Source organism: Strongylocentrotus purpuratus, unplaced genomic scaffold (assembly GCF_000002235.5).
Source record: "Strongylocentrotus purpuratus isolate Spur 01 unplaced genomic scaffold, Spur_5.0 spur5_scaffold_20, whole genome shotgun sequence".
Lineage (NCBI taxonomy): Eukaryota > Metazoa > Echinodermata > Echinoidea > Camarodonta > Strongylocentrotidae > Strongylocentrotus > Strongylocentrotus purpuratus.
In genome coordinates this window covers 35,045,232-35,064,512 of record NW_022145606.1, presented here as the reverse complement: position 1 = coordinate 35,064,512, position 19,281 = coordinate 35,045,232, and the positions used below count along the sequence as shown (strand labels likewise).

General features: G+C 37.5%; 1 protein-coding gene across 1 annotated transcript in view; it reads right to left on the bottom strand.

Moving 5' to 3' along the window:
- The window catches only part of LOC105446677 (cell adhesion molecule-related/down-regulated by oncogenes-like), a 37,811-nt gene that overhangs the window by 8,844 nt on the left and 9,686 nt on the right, over positions 1 to 19,281 (bottom strand). Inside the window, exons 4-5 of the mRNA XM_030993884.1 lie at positions 11,356 to 11,688; positions 578 to 922 (exon numbers count right to left, since the gene is read on the bottom strand). Coding sequence (XP_030849744.1) covers positions 578 to 922; positions 11,356 to 11,688 — 678 coding nt within the window. The remainder of the gene's footprint in view (positions 1 to 577; positions 923 to 11,355; positions 11,689 to 19,281) is intronic.

The following is a 19,281-nucleotide window of genomic DNA, read 5'->3' as shown; positions in this document are numbered from 1 at the left end:
CGTGAAGAAAATGGTCTAGGAACGTGAGAAGTAGCTGAGAATTCTCGCACTTTTATAAATATATATATACCATTTCCACCACTTCCAACATATCCTTACTACTTTCTGATACAGTTAGATTTTATTCCTGTTTGCCCTGGATCGTAATTTTGTATACGAGTGGGATATGCCGCGATATTACACTTTATATTCAACGGTGGAAGCAAGCCGTAGAGAAAGAAAATAGGAAATAAGAAAGGTCTTGATAAGGGTCATACCCTGGACTTCTTAAATCCCCCATGTTGCTATACGTTACTACAATGTGCTTGCGTGCCTTCTTTAGCGACTCGACACTCTCTGTTATTAATACCCTCTGGTTTAAACACTACTTTTGAACATTCAAGGGCAACTTTGAGATCCTATTGTACATTATACCGAATAGGAATCATGTTTGGATGACGTAATGCACCAAATTAATGTTTGCACATTTCAAAAGGTGACACGCTGGGCTTCGGAAATTGCTTTACGTTGATTTTTCGAAGGTAATTTGTGTATAATATTTCTTTTAAAGACATGCTTTGAAAGCTGCTGAACGTACCGACCACAGGAATTGTCACAGTCGTGGTGGTGAACTGCAGTATTGGTTCCCGTGGACCTTCCCGAGAAGATATGCAATTGATTACAGAAACTGCGACTTGGTACGTGGTATTCGGCTCTAGGTGACCGACATCGAACTGTAGCTCGCTCTCCACCGACACGTACCCCACGCTTCCCCATGGATCACTGTCATCATCACCACCGCGTTCTTTGTCGTCGTTTGTCTTGATGTTGATTCCGTATCCACAGATTGGCCCGTCTCCTTGATGCTGATTGGTCCACCGGATGGTCACGTTATTAGAGGACAGGTTTGTACTTTGAGGAGCTTCAACCAACGTAGGCAGAACTATATAACGAAATTAGTGACAAACAACTTAGTTACATTGAGATTTTGACACGCCTCAGTATTATTTACTTGCCATTTAAATTCTTTATCGCTCCGATAGAGATTAGCCTGTATAGTGACCCCTGTCTGCACCAGTCTGCCCTTCTCCACGCCAGACTTTAGGGCGGGTATGGCCGTCTTGCTAACAGTACGTGTTTTCACATCGCTCCCGAGGTTCAACTTAAAAATACATCTAAATCTATCTCCATCTGTAACATCCTTCATCCCCGTTCAACATTTTTGTGTATTTCTTCATCTACAAACATTAGTGTTTCTTAGGAACTACGTATTTCATCATTTTGGCAAAATCTGATAGGATTTTCCACATCGACCCTACATGGAGAGAAGATATACGTGTACGTGCAAATGGGATATCGAAGCGGCGGCGATTGGAGTACTACCTGACCAGCAAGCGAAACTTTACACAGTCGACGACCAACAAGAAAGGAGCTGACGGAAAGTTTGTTATCATCTGTACCTGTTTTAATGTGATTTTAGCATCATCATTTTGTTTTTAGGAAAGAGGATTTGCATTTGAATATTGTTATCAATCATCTCAGAAAGGAAGAGACGCCATCTTGAAAGCCGCCATCTTGGATTTTAGTAGCAAGTCATTTCATCTCTTCACTCCATATTCTTCACCTTCATTATATGCGAGCTTTATCAAAGCCCTATTTAACTGTGTATGGAATTTGCATTAAAGTAGTTGCAGCAGAGGAAAAAGAGTATTTTTTGGATGAGAAATCCAGAAAGACCGGATATATCACACATGTTATCATTCACCATTTTAATGCATGTTATGTCTGTGGTGAAACATTTGTATTTTATATAGACTTCTAAATGTTTTAAACTATTTATTCCTTGGATGTTCCCGCTTTTAAAAATCCAGCCAGCAGTGGAGAGTAGCAGTCCCTCATCCATTTAAGAAACTTTGTTCTTTTTTTTTTAATGACACTGTGTACTTCACGTGACATTAGTATATATAGAGTCTATATTACAATCGTTGTGAATTTGTGTTTGGTGCAAAGTGCTACGTTTTTTCTACTCTAGAACTCACTGGATTCACCAAGCTTTAAACTACTTCTATATTCTTCACTACACAAACATGTTACCAAAATCACCCCGTCAGGATAGAGAATGTGGAATTTGCCACCGGAAGGGAAGTGGTAATCGCAGATGGATATCACGCTATGACTGCGGACAGAATAATCACGCCAGTTGCTGTTGAGTAAATTCGGCAGATTCAGAGCAATCGTGAATGGAAAACCATGGTATTGCCAAGACTGTTTAGCCCATTGCACTGTGTGCAACAACACATTGTCAAGTACGGTCAACGTGGCCTGGAATGTGATGGACCCACAGTCAGTGCGCAGGAGTTGACAATGCCACTTATGACAATCTCGTTGATACGTCGTTCAGCCGGGTTTGCCCTTTACGCGAGGCTATTAGCTCCTCAAACTCCTCTTCCTCATCGGACGAAGGGGAAGCTGATGAAGACGACAGCGGTGACAAGAATGATTGTGACTTCGGCAGAGACAATGAGAACAGAGACAAGGGATCCTTACTCAAATTCAAGTGGTCCAAGCTGAAGAAGCGGGACAAATTTAGATCACTGAATATCAACTTTCAAAGCATTATGAATAAACGTGCTGAATAGATAGCAATGATCCACAAATTACAACCAGACTTCACACATGGTACTGAAACCTGGTTGGATCCATCTATTAACAGTGCTGAATTTCTACCATCAGACAACATGTTGCAGTATTCTTTGCATACAGAAAGGATCTTCCTGTAAAGCGTAGAGAAGATCTCGAAACCAATTGTGAGATCATGTGGTGCCAACTAGACATTCGCGGAAAGCGCCCAATACTCTTCGGAACCTTGTATAAACCAAAGCACGACGACATAGAAACTGCGGTTAAGTTAGCTGCTTCATTGGAGTTGATAAACAACTGCGCCAAACTTAGAGACATTGTTCTACGAGGCGACTTCAATCAACAACAACATCGATTGGCTTACTAGTTTAACCGTACTTAACCACTCTGAATCCAAATAGTCAGCTGATAAACTGCTGCAAACCACTCAAGTTTACGGTTTGGAACAGAAGGTAATGCAGCCAACAAGATTGAACAATACACTCGACTTGATTTTGGTAACAATTCCTCCCTCATAGACGAGGTTTTTGTCATACCTGGTCTGAGTGATAACCATGTAGTTCTGGTTGAACTAAATGTAGGGGTTAGGAAGAGCAAGACTCCTACTCGTAAAATCTACCTCAGACAAAAGGCAAATGTTGGGAAAAATAGACAGGAAATGAGTGACTTTAGTGATGCCTTCCTAGAAACTTCAAGGAAATCTTCAAGGAGAAATAGGACTCGTTTGAGAGCAAGCTCAAACTAGTCGTGGTTGAGCATGTTCCATCAAAGTCCTCTAACAAAAAAAACCTCCCATGGTTTGAAAGGAAACACAGACGACTCTGTAGAAAAAAAACCAAAGCTGTACAACAAAGCCAACGAATCTGGGGATCAAAAAGAATGGGAGATCTACAGGATCTTCAGTCACTCTCTCGAAGAGAAATTAACCATTCTAAGCGGAACTACGTGTCAAATAACCTGTCTCACTGTATGGTAGAGAATCCGAAGGCCTTCTGGTCTTTTGTCAAGAAAACGAGACAAGAAGAGGTTGATATGGCTGACCTCAAGGTTTCTAACAAAATCATCAACGATGACTTGGAAAAATCAGAAGCTCTCAGCAACCAATTTGCTAGTGTATTCAACATTGAAGATACATTAGACGTTCCAACCCTGTGAGAGAGCAGTGATCCTGACATACCATGTCCATAAAGAGCGAGGGTGTTCTGAAGCAGATTAAAAAGGTCAAACCCAACAAAGCTCCTGGACCAGATGGTATTTCACTATGGATGCTTTATTTGTGTGCAGAAGAAATCACTCCGGTGTTGACAGACATCGTTCAGTCATCGGTGGATGAAGGAGTTTTCCCATCTCAGTGGAGAGATGCCAATGTCTCTGCCATCTACAAAAAAGGGGCCAAGGAAGAACCTGCCAACTATCGGGGAGTTTCCCTAACAAGTGTGGTCAGCAAGATATTGGAACATATCATCTACTCTCACATAATGAAGCATCTAGAGGCCCATGGTATCCTGGTAGATAACCAACATGGTTTCAGGGCTTAACACTCTACAATTACACAGTTGGTCCTTACTACCCATGACTTGACTAAAAATGTGGAGAATGGAGAAACAATTCACATGGCAATCCTTGACTTTGCCAAGGCGTTTGACAAGGTGACCCACGAAAGATTGATTGGGAAATTAGACCGTCATGGCATTAAAGGTCCACTGCTACAGTGGCTGAGACATTTCCCTTACAGCAAGGACGCAGAAGGTAGTCTGCAATGGCATTTTATCAAAACCTTAGAGAGCCTCGTCAGGCGTACCACAAGGAACGGTACTCGGCCCACTGATGTTCTTGCTGTTCATTAATGACTTGCCAGACAATCTTCGCAGCACTGCAAAACTTTTCGCCGACGATTGTATCATCTATACAAACGGCAATTACAGAGAAGACTCGGATACCTGCAAGAAGATCTCCATCAACTCGAAGATTGGCAGAACAAATGGGCCATTTCTTTCAATCCAGCCAAATGTTCTGTCATGAAGATCGCCAACAATCGGAACCCGCCGAATAGGAACTACACCTTCTGTGGGCAACCACTTCAAGAAGTTTCCTCTTATTCCTACCTCGGTGTGGAAATCGACAACAAGCTGATGTGGGACACTAACTTCAAGAAGCTCACCTCTAAAGCCAACAAGGTACTTGGCTTTCTAAGGAGAAACCTCTGGTTCTGTACCAAGGCCATCAAAGAGTCCGCATACAAAACCCTGGTCAGACCCATCTTGGAGTATGCCAGTAGTTCATTGGATCCGTACCGTAAAGGGGACATCCTTCTAATCGAATTAATCCAACGACTACAAGCAACAGAGCAGCTTTTCCCAAATGATCAAGGATTGGAACCTACTCAAGGAGGAAACAGTTATGTCTACCTCCAGTGTAGTCTTCAAGCAGAAACTTCAAATGTGAAACATCTCTCATGCCATAGCACATACACGACCATACTAATCAAAACGTTGGTAAAGAACCCTCAGCCTACCGACGCAACCTAAACAGCAAAAGAATACTATTTGGGCACGTTAATGAGAAGGTACTACTACTACTACTTATGGTAATAATAATAAAAAGAACTAGAAATTTAATTCGTCATGGAGACGAATTAGGTGGTCTGTCTTCAAGTCTTATGAGAGATTATAATATTTACTATATTGAGAAAGGGAGAAGTTATATATACATGTAAACAATGATGATCATCATGATGATCATGATGATGATGATCTTGATAGTAATGGTGATGACGATGATGATGATGATGATGATGTTGATGATTATCATCAACAGATCACGATGACATCAGACTGAACAAAATTAGAGAACATTTAGATAGCGTATAGTCTCAGCTACAACATACTCAAAAATCTACAAAAACCAAGCCGAAATAACGGCGATATTGCTCGCAAAAGACAAGAATGTAGAATCCAGATTTGAGAAAAAGTCATCTCCCATAAGGATTACACGCCAAAAGTAATGGATCTAGTGATAATAGGGTAATAATAAAGTAAATATGGTTGTTTATTACATTATTTGCGATTGTACGTGTTTTAATATTCAAAGGAGATGGTAGAGTGAAAGGTCAAAAAGAAAAAAAAGTGAAGAAAAAAAATTGTTGGAGACGCCCGGACTCTAACCAGGGACCTCGAGGTCGGAAGTCAAGTGCGTTACCGATATACCAAAACATTTCCCTTAGAGATTACACGTAAACGGAAAATGGAATTATCAAATCCCACTTTGTAAGTGAAATATGAGCATGATCCCGGCATCTGATCGAAAAATAAAGGGCACACTTGTGATAGCTTACTTTCTCAGCTACAACATACTCAAAGCTCAGCGTAAACGAAGATAAAACGACGGAGATATGGGTCTGATTGTGACGTCACAATAGAGTTCGTGTATGGTGCGCATTTTGTTATACGCGTAATATACATTGTCATTGTCACCAGCAGCTGGTGCGCGATGTTATTTACAACTGGCTCGATTATTTCTCACGAGTTTGACACGCAAAAAATTGTGGGGTCAACTTGCATCCTAAAGAGCTATAATGTATTTTGTTTAGGCATGTTTTTGACCATATATGCTATGTATTACAAGAGCTCGCACGCACAGACATTTACCTTAAAAGGACGCTCATTTCCTTATTAATGGTCATAAAGAGATAAACATGGTATCGAATTGATCGGAAAAAAATGGGAAATAATATGATAGACAAAAAATGACTATTTAAGGTTGCGTTCGACCATTACGAACAAGAACGTGCTCGCAAATTTTTGCGCGCTGAAAGGTGTGCGCACGCAAAATTATCGAAATGCTTGAAATGGCCTAAAACGTACTCTAATTTGATCAAAAAGTGATTATGAGCATTTTTTGTTTTTGCGCGCACCGACGCGCGGACGGACGCGTACGCGCGCGTTTATTGACCTAAGTTGACCGGACGGATATTGACCTCAATCGTTATAAATATGAATGAGAAATGATTTACGGTTATGAAGATATGATCATGAGTTGATTCTCAGAGCACTTCACAAAATGGCGCCTAGATGACGTCATGATATTTTGATGAACTTGAAAATGTTCCTGTCACGTCTTAAGATGATGACCTATAACTGTGTTGAATTTGAAAGAAATTGGACGGTTCAATTTTGAGTAATCGTGCACACAAAAAAGTGGTCACAAATTTATTTTAATTGAATTGTGTTTTTGTACAAATTCAATTAAAATACTAGAATTTAATTCGTCACGAAGACGAATAAGGTGGTCTGTCTAAGTTTTATGATAGATTTGAGAATGGGAGAAGTTATATAGACATGTAAACAATGATGATCATGATGAACATGGTGATGATCATGATAGTAAAGGTGATGATGATGATAATGATAATGTTGTATGACGATACAAACGACAAAGTTAATGATGATGATGAGCAAAAGCATAATCCTGACAACTGATTAAAAAAATTGAGGAAATATTTAGATAGCAAATAGTCTCAGCTACAACATACTAAAATTTGGGAGAAAACTATTGAATAACAATCGAGATCCTGGTTAAAACACCTTGTCATGCAGATTCATGTTTTGAAAAAAGTGACCTCCCATAGACATAACACGTAAATATGACAAATTATGCATTGTCACCTTTAATCGAATATTTAACTATGATGACGTCATCTAAATGAAAAATAAATGGCATATTTCTGATAGAGAATTATCTCAGCTACAACATAACAAAATCTGGGAGAAGATCGATCACTGATAAGTGAGATAATCTCAAATAAACAAAGACAAGAATGACGTCATCAACAAAATACATTTGTTTGAGTTTAGATGCCAATATGATGACTTTATTTCACTTTGTACGAGTCAGGGTGGTATGAAATCATATCTCCAACTCATGCTTTCTCCAACCATGATATAAAAATTGGGGGTCAATGGACTATCTGAAGAGCTATTTCGATTTTTAAAATGGCATGTTTTTGATCAAATTTGCACTATATTGCCCATAGCAGTACGCGCGGATTTTGAGCTTTGACGCACGCTCACGGCCTTATGAAATATGAAGAGTGACTGAAATTAATGTAAATTGTCAATTACGTTAAGAGGAATCAAAATCATGTAAACATTTTGAATTTGACCTTTTCCGCGCGCTGTGAGCGCGCACACCGCGCGCGGGGACACTTACGGTCGGAAAATTTTGAAATGCTTAAAATGACCTGATTCGTACTCTCGTTTAATAGTTTAGTAATTTTGAGCAATTTTAAATTTTGACGCGCACATACGCGCGCGTCATGACGTTTATGTGACCTTTGATGACATGACCTGTTGACCCTTGACCTAAAGTATATGTGATATGAATATGAATGACCTTTGCTGATGCATCATGAAGATATGATGGATAACGTGATTTCACAAAATGGCGCCTGGATGACGTCACGATAACCTAATGACCTTAAAAATGTTTCTGTCACGTCTCATGATAATGACCTATGACTGTGCCAAAATTGAATCAAATTGACATAACCAATCTTACGTTATCCGACACACAAAAAAGTGAAGAAATAAATAAAAATAAATAAATAATAATAATAATAATAATAAAGAAGAAAGAAAATTCTGACGAAATCAATAGGTGGTCTGTTTATAACAGACCACCTAACTAGAAATTTAATTCGTCATGGGGACGAATTAGGTGGTCTGTCTTTAATTCTTATGATCATGCTCATCTTCAATTCAATTACCCCATGAAATGATGTTTATGTAAAATGATGTATTAAGATATGAATTGATGAATGAAGTACTGATAAACTGATGAACTGATAAATTGAACTAATGTAAAATGAACTGAATTGATAAGCTAAACGGATGAACTGATGAACTGAACTAAACTGATGAGCTCAACTGATGAACGAAATATTGAGCAATTATCATGATGATGCATAATTAAGTAATATTGACTGCCTTCTGGGCAATACGACGTATATCGCCCGAACCGAAGGTGAGGATGATATATGGCAAGTCGTATTGCCCTGAATTAGGCAGTAAATATTACTAATATTAACCACATCAGACATATAGAACAAACAAGAAACTCTTACTATCTGATAAATTATAAATTATAAATTACTATCTTATAACTTATGTAGCCTACACTCCACAGGATTTCCTAGCATTAGAAGTTGCAAAAACATCGTCAAACAAGCACTGTGCATCCAGTGCTTGACGAATGTTCGATACACTGCATACAGTGTGCCAAGGGTCTGATTGTTACGTCACAATAGAGTTCGTGCATGGTGCGCATTACATTGTCATTGTCAGCAGCAGCTGGTGCGCGATGTTATTTACAACTGGCTCGATTATTTCTCACGAGTTTGACATGCAAAAAATTGTGGGGTCAACTTGCATCCTAAAGAGCTATGTATTTCGTATAGGCATGTTTTTGACCATATATGCTATGTATTACAAGAGCTCGCACGCACAGACATTTACCTTGAAAGGACGCTCATTTCGTTATTAATGGTCATAAAGAGATAAACATGGTATCAAATTGTTCGGAAAAAAATGGGCAATACTATGATAGACAAAAAATGGCGATTCTAGGTTGCGTTCGACCATTACGAACAAAAACGCGCGCGCAAATTTATGCGCGCGGAAAGGTGTGCGCACGCAAAATTTTCAAAATGCTTGAAATGGCCTAACACGAACTCTAATTTGATCAAAAAGTGATTTTGAGCATTTTTTATTTTTGCGCGCACAGACGCGCGGACGGACGCGTACGCGCGCGTTAATTGACCTTAAGTTGACCGGTCGGATATTGACCATAATCCTGTTAAATATGAATGAGAAAAGATTTTCGGTTATGAAGATATGGTCATTAATTGATTCTCAGAGCACTTCACAAAATGGCGCCTGGATGACGTCACGATATGTTGATGAACTTGAAAATGTTCCTGTCACGTCTTAAGATGATGACCTATGACTGTAGTTAATTTGAAAGAAATTGGACGGTTCAATTTTGAGTAATCGTGCACACAAAAGAGTGGTCACAAATTTATTTTAATTGAATTGTGTTTTTGTACAAATTCAATTAAAATACTAGAAATTTAATTCGTCATGGTGACGAATTAGGTGGTCTGTTTTCAATTTTATGATCATTGAAAAGTCAAAAAAAAAAAAAAAAAAAAAAATTGTTGGAGACGCCCGGACTCGAACCAGGGACCTCGAAGTCGGAAGTCAAGCGCGTTACCGATATACCAAAACATTTCCCATAGAGAATACACGTAAACGGAAAATGAAATTCTCAAATCCCACTTTGCAAGTGAAATATGAGCATGATCCCGTCATCTAATCGAGAAATAAATGGTACACTTGTGATAGCTTATTGTCTCAGCTACAACATACTCAAAGCTCAGCGTAAACAAAGATAAAACGACAGAGATATTGCTCGCGACAGACGAGAATGTAGAATCCAGTTTTGAGAAAAAGTCATGTCCCATAGAGAATACACGCAAAATGTGAAAAATTGACATGCCTCCTTTAATCGCGAAAATACGCCATGATGCCCTTGTCAAAATGAAATATCGTGGTGACTGCATTTGTAGACAATATTCTCAGGTAGAACATATCAAAATTTGGAAGAAAATTAATCAATATTTACAAAGATACAATCAATTTTCCAAAAATATGATGACGTCATAATATGCAAATTGAAATTTTGAGTTCGGAGGCCATTATGATGACGTCATGAGTCAATTGAGGGTCAAATGAGACATGAAATCATATCTCCAACTCATGTTTTTTCTAACCATGATATAAAAGTTGGGGTCAATGGACTATCTGAAGAGCTATTATGATTTTTAAAATGGCATGTTTTTGATCGAATTTGCATTATATTGCCCATAGCAGCACGCGCGGATTTTGAACTTTGACGCGCGCTCACGGCCTTATGAAAGGTCAAGGGTGACTGAAAAAAAATGTAAATTGTCATTTACGGTAAGAGGAATCTAAATCATGTAAAAATTTTGAATTTGACCTTTTCCGCGCGCTATGAGCGCGCGCAACGCGCGCGGGGACACTTACGGACGGAAAATTTTGAAATGCTTAAAATGACCTGATTCGTACTCTCCTTTAATAGTTAAGTGATTTTGAGCATTTGTAAATTTTGACGCACGCGTACGTGCGCGTCGTGACCTTTATGTGACCTTTGATGACATGACCTGTTGACCCTTGACCTGAAGTATATGTGATATGAATATGAATGACCTTTGCTTATGCATCACGAAGATATGATGGATAACGTGATTTCACAAAATGGCGCCTGGATGACGTCACGATGACCTGATGACCTTGAAAATGTTCCTGTCACGTATCATGACAATGACCTATGACTGTGTCAAAATTGAAAGAAATTAACACAACCGATCTTGAGTTAATCGATAAACAAAAAACGGGAAGAAATAAAAATAAAGAATAATAAATAAATAAATAAATAAATAAAGAAAGAAAATTCTGACGAAAACAATAGGTGGTCTGTTGACAACAGACCACCTAATGATAGTAATAATGGTACAAGTAATTATAAACAAATTATGACAATAATAATAACATTCTTTGACTCGAATCTATATACGACGTTGGACTAAAATCACATGCCCACACATCAGATGTGCGACGATAGACTCGAATAAAATATACAAAAAGTTGAAAGACTCACCAATGGAGGGCGTTGTTAGAGAAAGTATCGGCCCCTCGCCAAGTTCAGATGTCCTTGCCCCATCGCAAAGAACAGGTCTCACCGAGACCTTGTAGTCCGTATCGGGTTCCAGGCCAGTTACATTGAATGTAAGCTCTTCTCTGGGCAGGGAACCTGGTTGAGCGGACACAAAACCAACCGCCAACCACGATGGGATATCGTCGCTGAAGCTCCTTCTATCAATTGCATAGGCACATATGGGCCCATCGCCAGCATGTTGATCTTGCCACCGGAAAACTACGTATGACGTTCCAATTGCTGTCGCGTTAGGCCGATGGGACAAGCTGGGTAGAACTGACGGTAGAATTGAAATTGAAATTAAGTATTTATTCCGTATTCTTTTTTCAGTATGTGTCTATATATTTATAGATATATATATATATATATTTACCTGATGGCGTCATTATACGGACACATGTAGTGAAAAAATGAGTCATTAAGGTAGACATGGTCATTAGCAGGACATTTTCGTGTCCTGTTAACGATCGAACAAAAAATAATCAATGCCCTCTACGTACGTTTGCCGGCAGAGGAAACTTAAAAGCCTCTCAATAAACAAAAGCCTTGATCATCAATGACGTATTTATTGTCCGTTCGGAATTCGTTTTTCTATACGTGTGTGTTTGTATAATATATATATATACATGTATATCAATTCATGTGCGCTAAACAATTGCAATTTGCAATTTGCAACCTCTTGGGATGAGTTTCGATACTTGTTTGTATGCCCTGCCTTTTGTTCAGACAGAAAATTGTTCATCGATAAATATTTTATTGAAAGACCAAATGCACTGAAAATGGATCAGCTTTTCAACTCCAAAAATGTACAAACACGTTTTAACTTAGTAAAATTATGTCGAACAATAATGCTTCGTTTTCATTAATTTAAGTTTGTGCAAAAGACTTGTTATGACTTCAATATAAACGTTATGTTCTTTTTTGTTGTTCTATATCAAATTATTCAATTGATATCAAGAATATTTCCAGTAATTCATTAATTCAAATATCAATTTACTGGTGCCGGTAACTTTCTTTTTCAATTGCTTCAATTAATTTCGTCATTAATTGTCGTTGTAATTATTATTATTGTTTTGTTAATTATTATCAATATTGTTATTATTATTATCATTATAATTTTTCTCACTATTGTCGATAGTGTTATTTTGTATTGATTAACATTAATTCGATTTGTATTGTATATTTTACAGTGTTAAATTGAAAAATTCAAACTGATTGTAAACTTCTCGAATACCCCAGTGTGGGTGACATGAGAATAAATTGACATTGTCATTGTCATTGTCCTTGCTAGCTAGGTCGCTCACGCATTGCAATTTACGCGGAGCCGCAGTACCTGTATAGCGCCAGCTAAACATATTTACACCCTTCTATGTTTCATTTGGTCTATTTGTTGTAAAAATTCCCCACACATCTTTGAATGATGTACATATGACCTACAGCTAGACATATTCATGAATCAATGAAGGATGAGGTATATAAAACAAATATTTACTGCTCTGTAGTCGGATGGTGGTTGAAATTATCACTCCCTCGGTGGTGTTCATACCGGACCTTCTATCACTCCCTCGGCTTCTCCTCGGGGATGGTAGAAGGACGGTATGAACAGCACCTTGGGAGTGATAATTTCCACCATCATCCTAATGAGCAGTCAATATTTGTATATTATATATATATATATATATATATATATAATTATACGAACTTGTCTGTGTGCAAGGATATTGAACTCACCGTAATCATCTGTTGACTGATATAACTCTTTCTTTTCTCCTTCTCTCCCGGAGCAGTGCAAGACTCTAACACTTATACCGTAGAGGGTGCCAGCATCAAGTCGATCAATCGTGAATTGATAGTCGTTCGTCCCATCTTCGAAGGGTACGAAGCCGACGCTCGACCACAATGTGGATGAAGGATATTGAAGATATATATTGTGTCCGCATATGGGTCCATCGCCAACGTAATCGCCCCTCCACCCCACCGAGATGGACGATGTGGTGACACCCCATACTTCAGGCTGACTAGACAGACTTGGCAAGTCTAAATGATCTATACAAAAGAATTACATGGAAAGTATAAGTAGTAGTAATATTAGTAGAAGTAGTAGTAATAGTAGGGGTCGTCTTAGTAGTAAAAGTACTACTAGTAATAATGATGATACATGTAATGGTAATAATAATCGTAACAGTAGAAGAACTGGTAATAGTAGTTCAAGTAGTAGTAGTAGTAAACTAAGTAGTAGTAATGATAGTAGTAGTAGTAGTAGTATAAGTAAAATAAGTAGTAGAAGTAGTAGCAGTAGAAGTATTAGTAGTATTAGTAGTAGGTAGTGGTAAGTATTAGTAGTAGTAGTAGTAGTATTAGGAGTACTATTAATAGTAATAGTAGTAATATTAATAGTATTAATGGTGGTAGTAGTAGAAGTGGTAGCAAGTAAAATAAAAGGTAGTTGTAGTAGTAGAAGTAGTAGTAGGAGAAGTAATAATAGCATTACTACTAGTAGTAGTAGTAGTAGTAGTAGTAGTGCTAAGTAAAAGAAGAAGTAGTAGTAGTAGTAGTAGTGGCAGTATAGTAGTAGTAGTAGTAGTATCGACAATGGCATTATTAATGTCTTCTTTATTCGCTGCATTATAAAATACACAGAGCAAAGATCAACGCTGAAGACAAACAAATAAATATTAATAATAAGAAGAAGAACAAATGACAAACAATAATGTTGTTATAATAATATCATCAAAATGATGATAATGATATCATAGTCATAATAGCAATAATTATGTTAAAAATAGTAATGGTAATACTTTCGGGTTTAAAATTATCTTCATACAATTTAAGGTTCTAACAGGGGATTAGAAATGTCATGAATAATAATAAGCGCAATAACCATGCACTTTAAACGCATTTGCGGTCTTAAACAAGAACCCAACTATCCCTTTAATAAGGAAATTAACTGGAAAATGTTGTAACATGTTAATTTTTTATTTTTAAGTTTCAAGGTTCAAGCAATAAAGGTAGATTTTAATAACTGTTTAAACTGTGCTTTTGTGAATTCCGATGTTTCATATCTCGCATCTTAGGCTCTCGCCGCAAGGTACATGTATATACATCATTGATTGCGTGCAATCTCAAAGTAGGTCGCGCACACCCGGGGAATCCCCACTATGTCGAAATGCGTGCTTATTTCATGAATTGCAATTGCAGCGTCATGAAATCGTCGGGTCCTGCCGTGAATGTTTTTGTTTATTTCTTATTTCTTATTTGTGAACTCTGAGTTGTGTTGACCTTTGCCCATATGAAGAAAGATTATCAATTGCCATAGAAAAATCATATTTAGGATGATATATCATTGAAAATAACATTGCAAAGCGCATTAAAATATAAACGTAACACGCTATATAAATGCGAGATATTATCATGATGATAGTTGTTGTTGTTTGTGTGTCTGCATAACACGCACATAGGCCTACGGTAATCGTGACGGTTAGAACGATATGACACATTGTTGAACGATACAGAATACTTTGGTTTCTTTGAAGCAATCGAGATCGGGGTAAAAGGTCGTATTGTTAGAGAAGAAAACAAGAATAGACACAAGACTAATGTATATATTTGCAAATGTAACGTCCGGGCCCCGTCTTACAGAGCGTTGCGATTAAATCAAACGCGAGTCCTCCGATCAATCGCAAGTTTGCAGTCTCCTATCTCTAAAAAAAATAGTGGCGATTGATACCAACTATTTTTAAGACAGGACCCAGATCTAGCTTGATAATCAAGGACAAAATTATTGCGCATACTCTGAACTACGATTTGATTAGGCCTATTTGTTTCTTTTTCTTTCGAGATGAATCAAAATAATAACCATTTCGACACACCGATGTTTTAACTCATTCCCGAATAACGGTGGAATATCAAAAATAAGTGACGCTGAGAACGTACTGTACAGATTTAATCACAAATCCATGGCCTTTTTTTCCCAATCTAAACAATTACAAAACAGAATGACATGCACAAATGATTAGACGCCGATATTCGGATTCCCACACAATTTGAACTGATTGCTGAATTGAGAGCACGGGTGACAAAGAATATACCACATCTACACATTAATTATTTTCAAAACTAAATTACAAGAAAAAAAGGTTACTTCGTTAATAATAACAACAATAGCTAATTCTTATAAAGCGCTTTTCAGGACCGAAGGCCCTCTCAAAGCGCTTTACAGATATATATATATATATATTATTAACCCGGTCATCGGATTCAGGCTTAACCGCACACAATGTATGTACATTCTCCACTCCCTGGGAAGCATTACAGCTAGGCGTCATTTTTACAAGCGCACACTTGCTAATCTAAGCACATTAGCTTTCGCATCCTACCGGGTACCCATTTAACACCGGGGTGGAGAGTGGCAAATGTAGATTAATGTCTTGTCATAAGGACATTGAACCGCGGACTTGAACCGCAGACCTTGTGATCCAAAGTCTGGTGACATATCCACTCGTCCACGACACGTAAAGGCACTTTGATTTTTTAAGCGCATAGAGACATGAAATTATGCCAATGTGAATATTATGATTACAATCACTACAATGTATTGTAAAAGCAACAAGAATCGTTCATATATTGACAAAGCAAAAACATCAGATTAAGAAATCCGTGTGCTTCGCTCAACTTGGTTTTATGGATGTAGGACTAGAAATTAAGAATAATTGGTGCCAATTGCAAGAGGAAAAGTGATTTATGTAGAATTTTTAGGAAAAAAACTCTGTACTACTACTGATTAGAGAACTTTGCATACGCAGATAATAATGACAATTATAAAAATGATAATAATAACAATAATAGCTACATTACTAAGTTTCGATTCGGCTCAAACCTAGTTTCCATGGGTTACGACATGATAATGCACATCGCACATCTATAGTTTAAACACCCATTGGCCCGAATTCACAAAGGTTTGTCGACAAACCTCCTTTGTGAATTCGGGCCATTGACTGTGTGCAATCTAAATATAGGCCGCATATACGGGGAGTACTTATCAACCGAAAGTAATTCATCTAATTAGCACCAGTTATAATTAGAGGAATTACTTTCGGTTGATGAGGAAATCGTGTACATTACAAAATGTTGTATATTGATATACTGTTGTATGTTGATACTTGTCCTCGTATCTAAGTTCCTCTTATGATGGTTTTATACCTTGTTAAGTATACACGACCATTTACACACTCACAGCTAGCCCACACCCACAACCAATACACACGATACACGACGTAGCATCTTATTTTGCCTTGTTAGGTATATAAACTAGCATTTACATACTCACATCCCACACCCACAACCATCACACTCACGCAAACGCCCTAGCAAATGCGCTACTTCCAATTAGTATCAAAACTATACAAATAATGCTTAATAATGCAATTCTTGTTCATATTAATACAATTATTCAAATAACTGAATACTTGTAAAGTTCCTGAATTAAGATTGAAAAAAAAAAAATGAAGAAAATCAGTTATAATTAAAAACAAATAAAAACCATCTCCATTTCTACCAACCCCAAATAAAACCCACTTCCATCTGCAACTAGGGCTTCTGCGGATAAACATACATTTGTGTAAAGTATGTCTTTTCGTGGAATGGACATTACGTTTAATACTTTTATCAAAATGTATTAATACTTACTTGGGTTGTTATTTTTCTGGCAGAAAGATAAGCTCACTGTGGAAGGAAATAAACAAAGAGGAAGTATATAAATTATTGTTTTTTCACATGAAATGAATACTCTATCAAAATCATCAGTATCATGGTAAGCTATATTAATCCATTGCTTACTGGAACCTGGTGGTCCCTGTGTTAAGCCTATGGGAATTAGATAATTCAGTAGTCAACAGGTTAACTGTGCAATACAATTTGAAAATCTAAATTCATTTTAAATATATGTCTTAGCCTGGTTTAACTGGGCCCTGTTTCACAAAGACTAAGGTTGACTTTAAGTTGGACTTAACTATGACAGGCCGTTTATGCCACTGTTTGCTTTCACCATTTACTGGCGTTGGTCTCTCAAGGGACGTACAAATCATGGTCAGAATTTACATTTTTTGATAGTTCATTATTGAAGGAAAAACTATTATCAAGAGATCATAATGGTGAGAGCAAACAATGGCATGAACCGCCTGCCATAGTTCAGTCTAACTGAAGTCGATCTTAGTCTTTGTGAAACACTCCCCTGTTATAGTTATGGTGTACTTATTATAAGCTGTATGACAATAAATATTGCATTGGTACATGATGACAGCCTAAGAAGAAAAAAATGTATTGTATGGAGTCAGGTGAATCAGATGAGTCAAGTGAACGAACCAGTACAAAACGGACTTACTTCTAATCATTTGGCCATCGCGTCCGGTCAGGTATTTGCGTTACAGGGCATTTAGTGAAATATTTGTCGTAGGGTTTTCACAAAGTGTCGGGTAAATTGGACTAGACCATTTGTAGATGAGAGGGGTTTATTTCACTAACATTTCCCCCGACAAGTCGTGAATAAAGGGGCATGTTTTCACAAAAGGTCGGGTAACGCAAGAACCCGACCCGATGCGATGACTTGATGATTCGAAGTAAGACACCTCACGACACATCCACATAATCTGATCTAGATCTACATGAAGATTCGTCATTCACAAATACTTACCGCTTAGTGCAACGATGACAGCCAAAAGTATACCGTAACCAACAATGAGACAACATGCACAACACTTTTTCTCCATCTTTAGAGCTCAGAGTGAGGCTTATTAATGAAAAAGCGTTGCAATCTATTAAACATTCAAGAATGATCTCCTTTGTAACGTTTCTATGACAAGACAAGATGACATCGGAGCTCAAAAGAGAGCAACTTAACTGCAGTATTCGACTTCACGCAAAATATAATAACATCCGCATTGAACAATGGCGTACCGGGGATTCCCAACCAAAGGCCTTGCCCTTTGCCAAAACGAAAAAAAAAAAACTCGAGTTGGTTTGTTCATTCATTAATTTCATGTATTACCAAATTTCAAATATATTGTACTTCAGCATGAATATATATCTATAAATGTGGCAAATGGAGCCAACAAAAAGCAGATGCTAGTCAAGGTTAGTTCCGTTTGCGTCTTTTTTCCCCCGCAACCTAGCCATCCTAAAATGCATATTAATTTTTGAATATATGAATATTTGCGTTGGTACGGTGTGGTGGAGATTAAATTAAAATCGGCCGTATTCTGGACTAAACCAGTATGTCGCAATTGTTATGGACAAGTTATGACCTGGGTAGTCATTCGTTTTAATACAGTAAGCCTCCCGATTTTCTCGTAATGTCATTTTTTAAAAGTAAACTTGAAAAATTATCGCATCAGATTCTGTGTGCGTGCGTATCATGAATATTGATGACTAGCGCATGACGTATAGGTGTCTATTGAGCCAATCAAATACAGCGACAGGATGGCTAGGTTACGAAGAAATAAGACGCGTTCCGTTCAATAAATCAATCATCAAGAATATTCATTGGATCACAAAGAAGCATTTTGGAATTTCACTTATCAATTTTTAAACAGTTATATTATTATTATTATTAAAGATTTACACAAAATAATTATAACTCAAACATATTACACAATCTAATTAAAATAAATTACCATAAATCGATTTAAATGTTACAATACGTTTTACATGTACATGCATTTTACCTTTAATGCTTGAACAGTTAAATGTGAGTAAATGAAATTCTTTCAAAAAGATAACTGTTAAATGTTAGCCTAAGCTTTTTTTCGTGGAGAGCAATTTCCAGTTTCATTAGACAGAGCATTCCAGTTACATGCATTTGAATATGACACAGAT